At 38.1% G+C, this 12,337-nt stretch overlaps 1 protein-coding gene across 1 annotated transcript in view; it reads right to left on the reverse strand.

Annotated features, from left to right (window-relative positions):
• Window positions 1–2,869: 2,869 nt before the first annotated feature.
• SENP6 (SUMO specific peptidase 6) overlaps window positions 2,870–12,337 on the reverse strand; it is a gene marked incomplete at both ends in the record, with an annotated part of 66,736 nt that continues 57,268 nt past the window's right edge. Inside the window, 6 exons of the mRNA XM_079550880.1 lie at window positions 2,870–3,079; window positions 4,769–4,919; window positions 4,996–5,064; window positions 6,490–6,578; window positions 8,285–8,388; window positions 10,852–11,285. Coding sequence (XP_079407006.1) covers window positions 2,870–3,079; window positions 4,769–4,919; window positions 4,996–5,064; window positions 6,490–6,578; window positions 8,285–8,388; window positions 10,852–11,285 — 1,057 coding nt within the window. The remainder of the gene's footprint in view (window positions 3,080–4,768; window positions 4,920–4,995; window positions 5,065–6,489; window positions 6,579–8,284; window positions 8,389–10,851; window positions 11,286–12,337) is intronic.

Genomic DNA, 12,337 nt, shown 5'->3' on the forward strand with positions numbered 1-12,337 from the left:
CAGTCCCTGTTGGAGCCTCTGCTCTTCAGATGGCGTGCTCAGTTCTTTCAGCAAGGAAAAACAATGTCTCGAGGGACTGCTGAGACAGCTCTTCTACTTCTGCAGCTAACCTGCAAGCGTGCACCAGAAGCACATCCATTTTTCATGCTAAGTAATCTAAAACTTTTAAAGGAACTCTTAACTGTTATTCTATCCAACGTGAAAAACAATACAAAGAGATACATTTAATTAGGCAGGAAGCTGATACCCTGTGCTGCAGAACACAGCTGTACTATAAGGACACACAACTTTCCTCAAAGTATATTTGTTGTCATAAAAACATTTAGACCCCTCCCTGCTCATCTCTGAATAGCTCTGATTTGGGAAAGTCAATGGTGATGCTCCTCATTAGATTGCAGAACAGTGTCGTAGCTAATTCCTACGGAATGAACAAATGCCTACAGAAAGCACACATAGCGGTGAACTATCTAAATCAAGTCAGCAACATTTAAAAAAAACTCATTCTTAATTCTTTTTTTTTTTCTATTAACATCACATTTTATTAAAAAAATAAGTTTCCTATATTTAACATGTATATTAGCTTGCTATATACGACTGAAGATCTTCAGACCTTTAACATTGTAAGATAAATCAAACACCTTCTTCACAGCTCTGAAAATTGGGAGGGAGTAAGATTAGGACAACAGGAAAGAGGAAGGAAAAGGAGGAAGCACCAGGCCATTCCTAGCAAGAGAACCAAATAGTTCCACAACAAATTATGAACCTGCATCACAAATGTCAGAATAAGGCAAACTATTATACTGACCAAACGTGGATATACTCCATACCATGAGAACATGTAACGGGGGGGAAATCTTAACTGAGAATACGTTGCACTTGCAATTGTCTCTATATTTCCAGGAAATTACTTTCCTCTCTGCAAGCCATCACTGATTCATGTGTATTTGTAAAGAACTATTCCAATACATTAGTTGCACTGAAAGCATACAAGACACCGCAGGGAAACAATCTAAAGTTATTTTAGTACTTATTTTCTTTATTTTGTTTTTACGGCAAGAATAGTAGACTAATTCCATGGCAGAAATAACTCCTACACGTGTCCCTTACACATTTAATTTGTAAACCAGAAAACTGCCCCCACATAATACGACCAAGAAACCCATGTAGGAGTCATCTGTAAGAGACATGCGGTGCTTACATATGCACGGGGACCAGAGTCTGCGTAAGAAGAGACGAAGGAATGAACAAGTCCTCCCCAGATCCCGTGAGTCACCTGTGCAAAAAGTTAACAGCCCACAGCTGCATTGCTCTATGTGCAATCACTGCCTCAGTGAGTGAACTGTTTCAGAAATGCCCTGGCAGGAATGTCATTAGCAGCCATGTTTTCAGGGTTCAGGGAGAATGGAAAGTCACACAGAAACCTCAAGTTTCTGAGGCTTCAAGTACACTTGATCTCGCGTGTAAAAACTGGTCTTGGGTTACACAGTTCAGCTAAGGAAGTCTCTGCTGCATCTGTTGAGGAGAAGGGAATTACAAATTACACTTCCAGTAGAAGAACCAGAAGAGAAATCCTGTGTCCAAGGCAGGATAGAAGGCCCCTCTCTACCTGTGAGAGACTCTGTCCCAGAAAGGGACGGCTTCCAGCTTGCTTCAGAGACATCTAAACTAGCAGCAGACTGGATATACATCTCTTTGTAGAATCCACTTCTTATTTTACTCATCTGAATACCAAAGCCTTTTTAACAAGGATAAAAGGCTGTTTGCACTGTAAGCAACAATGGCATTTTAAACTATTTTAAAATCAAAATGCACTGGAAATATCCAAACAAATCCCAGCATTAGTCTGATGCTACCTAAAGCCAAGAACAAACAAGCAAGCAATGAACACTGGTATTTTTTTTTTTTTTTTTTTTTTAGTGGATATTACAAAAAATAGTAATCATACACTTTTTTTTTTTTTTTAAATGTTCATTACTTAGATAAAGCACATATGAATGTAACATTCAGAATTGTAACATAGAAAATGTAATGTGGGCAATCTGCTATTCCAAGTACACTTACCAAAATACAACTTTATAATGAAGAAAGTCTCAAAATACACCTGTACAACAATTGGGATCCACAAAATATGATTTAATAGTATCACTCAAGATCACTTCATCGAAACCACTTTTATAATACTGTTTGAATAGTAATCTCTGGTCAAAGAGCAATCTCCCCCTTCCCTTAGCCCGTCCCACTAAAGCAAGTGAGGAATTTTAATTGCAACGTGTATCTTTTAAAATCCCAAATCTGAAGCAGTCCTATTAACTATTACACTGCCTACACTTAGATACTGCGAGGATGGGAATCACCCTCTCTGAGGCCATGGTACACTGAGACACTTACCCATATTACTGTTTGTAGCGCAAGCAGAATAACCTTGTAAAGGGCAACTAAATAGGGTCAAAATATGAATTACCTTTCTACCAAATTATTCGTTACATGTTACGTAAGCCTGTAACATTACAGCTTTACTGAAAAAGAAAAAGTTAACCATTTTATCCTATAAATATTTTCTTTATTTGCTTTATGTTTAGAAGTTGCTATTTAAGTTCTATTAACAGAAATACATAACAAAAGCTCCCTAACAAGTGGAAAAGTAATTACAAATGCTGAAAAAGGTTGGCCTCATTAACATATGTACAGACTTGCTTACTTAATACACATCTTTGTGGAAATTAAATCATTTTATGACACACATTTATACAGGCATTAAACATTCCCAAGTAACTTTGAGCAGAGAATACGTCAAATCTTTATTTAGTCTGGGCAGACAAAACGCTATTTCAGTTTTGATTGTGGAGCTAACATGCAACAGATACAACATTCAGTCTGAGCTGCTGTTGAGAAGTTGTTCTGTTTTTTCCTGCAAAGATCTTTCTGCTGCAGCTGGGTCCTTCTGTCCTTTCTTGTCTTTGTTCTGCTGTTCCTGCAGCTTCAGGATGATTTTTCGTATTTCTTCTCTTTTGGTTTTCATCCGTGGGCGTGGAAACCAGTCTGTTAAGTTCATTGGTAGCTCAAAACTCAGAATAGGATTCTGAAAAGAAAGTTGGTTTGCACATTAAAGTGACGAGTTATGACCTAAAGAGACTGGAGAGAACCAGAATGGGAAAATGGGCGTTCTTCTCCGCCTCATGCCCTCAGCATGAAAAAACGAACGGTTTGCATCCTTTCTACATGTACAGTCAAGGTCATAACAAACCAAGTTTCAGCATGCAACAGCACAGCGCTCACCGAAAGGCCCCAACACTGGGAGCAGCAGCACCGCCCTTCCTCCCCCCCCCCCCGGCAGTCCCGCCGCGGCTCCACCGGCAGTAGCACGCCCCGCCACAATGGCGCCCGCCCCCGCCGCGGCACCACAGCGCCCCCAGGCGGCCGCCGTCGGAGCCGAGCGGCACTGAGGGCGGGAGGCCCGGCAGGCTGCGGGCAGCCGACAGCGCGCAGCCGCTTCCACCGCGTGCCGTCTCCAACCAGCCTTGACTTTACAGAACCCTACGCGTCGTGGCTGCAATGCTTATCATTAAAATGAAGTTTAAACTTAAATCAACCCACAAACACCCCATTTTACACACTAAAACTCAGCTTGCAGAGCTGCTGACAACACGTGAGACTTGACAGAATTTTTCAAATACAAGCTGAAATTACTAATTCGGTAAGTGTAAGATAGCCAAGCGTCGTTCAGCAGGTGTAGGTTTTACATCCCCATTCAGGTCACTGCTGAGAACACCCTGCTCCTCACTGACACATCTCTGGGCACATGCAGCTGCCTCACCCTGCAGGAGCAGGCAAGACAGAGCCAGCTGCCCTAATTCTACAGCTGGTTTGCAAGAAGGAAAGGTGCAAGATTCTGCAAATGGGTTGCTCCACATAAACCCTAGGTACAGAAGAGAAAGCTCTCTAGGGCAATTCTAAGTTCTAAAGAAAGGCAAAAGTGTATTAAATGTTTGTGCTTCATTTTGTACAAATACTCTCTGAAAGCCTTGCTGCTTTCTCATTAAGGTATGAGCAAAGAGAGGGTTTGAGGACTAAAGAAGTTACCGGTTTTCTAGGAGTAGGAACAGTACTCAAAAGCACTACGGACGGTAAGCAGGCTTAATGCCCCATTCAGGCACCACGGTCACTGTGTTTCTCCTCCCAGCCCACACCTGACAGAGCTCTGCATTCCACTTCTAAGAGGAGCTTCAACTTGAAGGCTGAGACAGTTAAAGTAAATAAAAGCTCAACCATTTCCCTCAAGAGAATTAAGATTTCGCTTCTAACTGTAATGACTTTCATGCTTTCATGCTTTCATGAAAGCTTAGACAGTCCAAACTAGCTCTGTTACGTTAATGAATTTATTCAGTCATCTTTCTCAGGTGAAAAACAACAAGCTTTTTTGTACCACATCTTCATTTTAGTTTTTGGACTCAAATGTGAACCCTTTTTGTGTAATTCTAAAGGCACTGTAACAACACAAAGGAAATCTTTCAAAATATTTTCTGAATGTTTTCTCAGAAAATTCCATGACTTTCAATACCTGGTGTGTACGTGCAACTAAAAACAGTAACTAGTTTATATTCCTGAAAGTATTTCTTATTATGTTAACATATAAATTATTTTCTAACGCATAATCTAATAAACAGCTGTAAAAGTTACACTAAAGAACCTTTTAAAATTATAATAATTTTAGCAGGACACACTTGATTGTTGCAGGAGACAAAACAAGCAACTACACAAATACACATACCTCAAAAAAGCTCTCTACATACTGCAGTATGTACACTCCACAATCACTGAAGTTGTTTTGTTGTGGCACTTTGGGGTTGGAGCCTTTCACGACTTCTTTGGAAAAGCTTCTTTTATTGCCTTTCCTGACCTCCCATTCTACCTCTAAATACCTATGACAAAAGACCGTAAAAATTAAAACTTTTTTCACTTGCAGAATTTTGCAGAAATCACAGACACAAAACTTACTCCCTTAGTGTTCTCACGACATTCGACCGGGAAGGGCCCCTCAGTGAATCCATAAGCAAAATGCAGGGCCTATGAGAGAACACAGTTATTTCACAGCAGCTCAGAAAACACAGCGTTAAACAGCTAGCAATAAAATTATTTGTGGGATGACCTTGAACAAGTCTAGTTCTATTATAAATATTATTAAAGTTTTGCCTGTACTGCTATAATCCCCTAACGGATAGCTAAATGCAAAGCTGAGTTATCTTTAGATTTATACACAAGTACAGAGAACTTTAGAACTCAGAGAATTCTAGCACTGTCAAACCAAAGCCACTGGTTACAGGCAAAATCTAGTTACCTAAAAGCCCCTGAGGTGTCTAGTGCTATTTTAGACACACAAGGTATCTGGGACATCTGCAAGAGGCAAAGAGGCAAAGAACCCACAGACATCCTTCTGGAGTAGCAGCAGGAGGACAGACAGAACATCTATAGCACCCACAAACACACTAGATTTATTTGTTCAAGAAGTGATTCCAATTACTGAATTACTGAATCTAAAATGCATACCAGATAGTTACCTATAAAACACACACACTGTATTTGAAAGACTTTAGAAAAATAATGCAACTAACCAAACACTCTGTCTAGAACTCAGTCTGTTTGTACGCTTTCTTGTAGACTTGCATCACTCGGTCTAAAAGACAGCCTTGGCAGTAGACATGTAATGCTTAAATTGTATCAGTCATCTTACATGCAGCAGCTGGATTTATGCATCAGAGCAAACTCATTCCAGAACTCAGAATCTCAGCATTAGATGTAAGTCGTATTTTAAGGGATAGATATAAATTACTTTTCACAAAGCTCTTTTTTTTTTTCCTAACAATAATATACATGAGTATTCACAGAATATGCTCTTTATGAAAATTGGAGACTAGTACATTCAGGCTAATTATATGTATGTATTTATGAATAGGTTGGTTTTATGTGTAAATTATTTTAAACTTACACAAATTTATGACAGCAATATTCTCTTAAGAACACATGATCCAATTTTTTTTTTTTGAGGAGGGGGAACAATATGGGGAGTGGAATTGAAATCCTTGTCAAAGGAATTTTCTTTTTCATATAGAAGAAACTGAAAACTATGGTAACAGTGAAGTACTGAAGTGCCCTTAACGATTTGCCATATCTGAGTGTCAGAGATCTTCAGAAGGTTCATATTTGGATTAAAATAGTGACTTGGTGGAAAGTACTACGTACTGATAATCCATCATCAGCATGGGAAAATTTAGCTCAAATATAATTGGAAGTTCATAGCACTATCAAATATTTTTAAAGCTGGTAACAAAGGTGGATTTTTACTCCTTTGTTACAATGCATCAGGTATGCCACATACACATTTCATATGCTAAAAATTATTCCCACTTTCCTGTACTGAGTAAACTTCATAAACTTATAAGATTTTAATTTGCCAGACATCTTAATAACCATTTAAAATGTTTCACTACTTACTGTTTGCAGATAGTAGGCTTTAGGTGCCACTGTCCCATTTCTGAATTACAGCTGTCATCCGGAAGGCCACCATCATCACTACTGTCTTCCTACAAAAGCAACATATTTATAGGTGTTTTAAAGTTCATACTATTTTTCAGTTTCAAAAAGGAAGTACTGCTGTTCTTCCCATTTTTATTCAAGACAAATAAAATCTAGTTTGATAAAGAAGCAATAGCTTTCATTGAAAACCATTCAATATTTGTATTACTGTATTTTAGTCTCTCTCAAATCCATGCTGGAAAGACACAGAGCGAACAGTGCTATTTTTGTAATGATCACTGAAACTAGAAAAAAAAAAAAAACCAAACAACAACCAACAGCTACTGACATTTTCTAAGCAGTGCTGACCTAAAAGCAGTGCATCCCTTCAGGTTATAATCCATATTTTAAGTATTTTCTCTTCCTAATAATTACTAGGAATTTTTCTGACAATTTTATGTATGCTATCTTCTAGAAGGAATGGGACAAAATCTACAACGAACTCAGAAAGTCTGATTCCTGCTCCAGAATCCACCAACTTGGTCCTCCAGGCAAGGGAAATCTGAAGGGAAAACGATGTAACTGCATGTTGCAAAACTGACATGCCACAAACCTGAGAATGTTCTTTAAACTTCTGATTTCAGTACTGATTGCTGATTTCCTACTCTACAGAGCTCACTATTACTACCACAGACCACTGCATTCAGGGCCAGAGATGCTTTTCAAAACCACAAACTACCATATCAGCACGGCTGGTGAACTTGCTTCTTTACTAACAAGCAGGATCCTATGACCGAAATCCTCATGTTACACCATTAAGATTTTATCACATTAGACAACAGCTGCCTAATTCCTATTCCATCTGTTTCTGTTGCAGCTTCAACATCATTTTTGGCAGATATGAAGGTGCATTCAACCTGTCCCGGTTTAACATTTCTATACTTGCTTTGTGCATTTGGAAAGGTATCAGTGACAGCTTCAGCCCGAGCTGAATTCTAAGCTACACTGAAACCTGGGAACTTGGCATCTTACCATCCTCTCAAGGAACACAGCTGACACAGCTAAGAAATAAGAATTGGTATCAAGAATAATTGCTTTCTTCACTGCCTACATGCCATTTATTTCGGCTTCGAAGAACCCTACTCATCATTCTCCATATTGGACTTACACTGTATAAGCAATATGGCTATGGAATCACATGGTCATAGCCTCACACAACTGAATCAATGAAGGACACTGAATGATTTTGTGGACTTTACACATCTCTAAAATCTAAGTCTTCCAATATGAACAAGAGCACTGCCTAATTATAAAACCATTTACTTAAGCATGATTCAGAAAAGCATCAAGTAGACTGAACAGCAGAGTAACATCATCCTATAAATATGTCTGTTTGTGTCCATAACATGCAGTCGAAATAACAGTAACTTGTTCTTCGGTCTGCTACCTAAACATGGGCCCTGGGGAGATGAGAAAGTTTCTCATTTCCAGAATTTCCACTTAAACCATTGTGTAATACTGTTGCTATGCACAAGACTCACAGCACTAAATGTAGGATCAGTACAGCAGTTTCCTGATAGTTTAAGGAATGAATATACAATTTTATTCTATCAGCTAATTTGTAATTTTTTTTTTTAAAGTAATCAGTGTTTTGGATTTGACATTTGTAAAGATATCTAGCTTTGGACAACAGACATTTACAACATAGATACTGCCCATTCAAAACATAACACAATATTTTCCATTTCCTAAATAAAACCGCTGAATATTTTACCTGATTATCTTGGTCTTCAGAAAAATCTATAAGCTCATCTTCATTTAATTTACCACCATCAGCTGAGTCTTCACTGTAGTTTAGCCTGATTTTGTGCAATCCATCTGTACAAATCACAGACAGTAGAATTGCGTATTTAAACATCAAATGCTACATCACCACTGACAGCCAAAATAACTTTAAATTACCTAAGAGTTGCTCACAACGACTGTGATACATCTGGAGAGCAGCATTTTACTCACGTATATAAACCAAAAGCGAGAAGTTTCTTTCAAGTAACACAGCAAAGGCCATCGCTGTCTTCCCATACCACCTTTTAAGTCCCCAGAACACAAGTTGAAGGAAAAACTAATGAACTAAGTGAATGTAAGTGATAAATGTGTATCTCATGTCAGCAAAACTTGGTATCTTCAGAATAAAACCTTTCCTAGAACATAGCTGTATAATGTATCTAAACCATCTCAAACTTAAAAATGTTGTTTCTTTTGGCACTGAAGTAATAGTATGCTATCAGTTACTAAAGAAAACCAGATCTCTGTAAGAACAGTAAATAGGACAGTGAACTAGCTAACAGAAAATCACAGAAGATCTGCATTTGTTGAAGACTGGAATGAGGTTACTAGTGGATTTCCATAGAGACAAACTTTGAAATTAATCTTACTCGCTATCTTTGAATAGACCTTGGTGAAGAAAATAGGCCATATATAATGGAGTGACACACTGCTGACAGTCCTAAAAAATAAGAATTGGTATCAAGAATAATCACAGACGATATAAAGAAGAATTGGATGACCCTTCTATGTTGATCATAAAAAGAGGGTTAGTTAAGTAATAAAATATAAATATTTCGGATGGTCTCTTCAAAATTATTTTGGCATTCATGCCTACTGACTTACAAGTCCAACACCAGAATGCATTTTGAGATCAAGACTTGCATGTTTAGGCCGCCTGTAGTAGGCAACTATGGTGAAGACCACATACAGAGCAGCTACTCAGCTGAACAACTACTCTGTGCCTGTTTCAAGGGTGAGAGGAAGAGCTCTCTTGGTTTCACTGAGTATATTATCAAAGATGCAGCTGCTGCCTTTTGAGATACCCTAAGATATCTAGCACATAGATATGGGCGGTTTGGCAGAGTCAAGAGCAACAGCAGAAGGCTGGACAGAATATCCAAGATCTACATCCCCATCTTCATCTGACTGCAACAGGAGTTCAAGTTCACGGTGCATCTACATTTAGCTCCCTAAGCATATGCTTAGTGTCAATCTCAAACTGAATCGCCCTCTTGAACCATGACAGTGACCAATAATAGTGCCTGCATTAATCAATGGGTACATCACCTGCCCTAGCTGGGAAAGGAAGTCCAGGTGTTTTAGTCTTTGACACAATGACCACCAGTGAGGCAGCAATACAATGCAGGCATTAAAAAGGAAGAAAACCCATAATCCTAGGAAAAACGTATTTCATGAGGAACATACTCACTAATGACAGACAAGTAACAACAGCATCATCCAAGATAGGTAAGTTAACGTACAGTAGTGATATCATATACTGCGACAATTGCACGTAATGAAAAAAATCAATTTAAGCAAGATCAGCTCCTCCTCTCCCTACCCACAAAAACAAAAAAGAGCTTCTAGAAGTGACAATGTTATCATAGAAGAATAAACTATCTGTGAATAAGTTTTGACTAGAAAGTAGGAAAGGGTTTATACCCAAAGATATGGAAGTTACAGTGGTCTGCAGTATACAGAATAGATTGATACGAGCCATATGATTGATAGAGCCTTTTTGGACTTTGTCCTAGAAACTAAACAACTATTTACTATACGTAAATTAAGTCAGTAGGAGTGCTATCAAGGCCTGACATACAAGTTTTCTCACCATCAGATATTCTGTACTTCACATCTCAAGGATCCAAACCTTGCTGTGAGCAGAGAAAAATATTTTCCCAGTTCTTTATTTTGTCCTTAAAATTATGTCAGTTACTTTGTTTACTTTGGTACAAATGCTGCTCTAGATGAATGCAACTACTGGTAACAGCCTCTAAAGAAGTGATGCATGGAGAAAGTCTCTCTAAATGCAGCACGGAAGCTTGATGTTTTTTGCTGTTTTTTTTTTTTTTGTTTAAAATTTTCTTCTCAGTCTTTCTACATGCCTTCATCAGGACATTAAAGAACTTAACCATACCTCAAATGCTAGAAGACACTAAGGTTCATCTTAACTCAGCTGCCCCTCATAGATACATTATGAGGGTTAATGGTCTACTTTTTTTCTTAACAATTCCAGTTTCATCTGATTCAAAGCAAGTGACATTTACAAAATATTCTGCATGAAAAAGTGTCACATAACTGACAAATTCATCTCTCGTATCTCCAGTCTTATGCGGCGAGAACTGAATCAACAGCCACAAACCAATTTATACACAGTGACTATAAATTACTTATACTGCAAGCAGTCCAACTTGAGTCACATAAGCATTCAATGTTTACGCAACTGTAAATATAGGAACAGATATGAAGCTTTCAATTTTTTCATTAAAGTAAGTCCATTTTATGATAACATACCCATAGATTGGCTAGCAGTTGTGAATTCACCCTGTACACCATTTTCATCTGGAGTCCTATGGTCCAGTCTGTGGCATGCCGATTCAACAGTATTAGGTTCTTCCACATCACTGTCTATTTGATTTAGTTTTTTGAAACCGCTTTTTACCCTACAAGGACTTCTTCTACAACATGAAGAGTCACTGTCCTGCGTTTCAGTGCTTGAATCAGTTAAAGCTGTATTGTATTTTTTGGTCAATGTCTTCTTTGCTGTGGATTTAGAAGGCGAGTTTTGTGTATCCAACTCATTTGGTAAAGGAGATGGTGTGTTGCTCTCTCCATCGGAAGAGGAAGATTTTATCTGTGCTGCAGCATTTTCATGGTAGTGTGGATTTGGTTCATATTTGGGTTTCTCTAAGCCAGGAAAACAGATTACAGCCAAAAACCAGTGGGCACTGCAAAGAAAAAATACTTTATTAACTAGCAATTACATTGGCGCTGTTAAACCTTAAATCTGGTAAAAAGAAAACAAAATGCTGTGCATACACATGCACACACAAAACTGAATCCTGCTTCTCACAGTCATCAAAGATAGACTGTACAAGCTGTTCACTTTTCTGAGCAGGTTTTACTCAAGCCTTCAGAGATTTCTGTTAAGGTAGGATCATTCCATGTAAGTAGTCACTAACAAATATATTAATATGATGCAGTTAGTGGAGAACAGGTGCTAAGTATTATTTCAGTTTGACCACCGTTTATAACCATCTTTTTCTCCTTTGAATAACAACTTATTTCTTTTTGAATATTTATCACAGTAAGAATTAAGCCGCGGAGTTTATGCTTTATGGTTGTATAAAGTTTTCAAGAATTTCATAATTCCTGGTAAAAGCAGGTAACTCAACAGTGACATGCTCCTGTTGTATATGACACTTTCCATTGTTAAAAACAATCCTGTCACCCGTGAAGAAAAGAGAAGAAAAAGATGGTAATGCTATCACCTCAACTCTGTTGTCCTATTTACCCTTCACAGAACTACAAGGAAGAGAACTGATATTGTAACACTTTCAGGGTCGAATACAGTAATATCTTCTAACTCACAATAACATAGGAAGTAAGTTTTGTCCCACTTTCTTCCTTACATTCTTGCCATTTCAGACTTGACTGACTTGCCTCTCAAACAGAAATGGAGCAGCAGGGAATTCAGGGATTGTGGCATTGAAAGTACTACACTGATCCTATTTATACATTTTCTGAAGGCTTTCTGATTTCCTATACCAATTAACAAAATGGAATCTAGCTACATATTATATGCAGATGAAATCATACTTGAATGTGCTTTAGAAAAAAGAGCAGTAGCTAAAATGCATGTCTGACATATTAAAAAGTTAGTTAGATGACTATGAAGCCCAAATTCCATCAAAAGTCAATGGCAATTACAGTAAATGGCCTTCCAAAAGCAACAGGCGAAGTACGGATGCATTTTGATTTGAATGATTCACCACACCTA

Source organism: Tetrao urogallus, assembly GCF_951394365.1.
Source record: "Tetrao urogallus genome assembly, chromosome: 2".
Classification (NCBI taxonomy): domain Eukaryota; kingdom Metazoa; phylum Chordata; class Aves; order Galliformes; family Phasianidae; genus Tetrao; species Tetrao urogallus.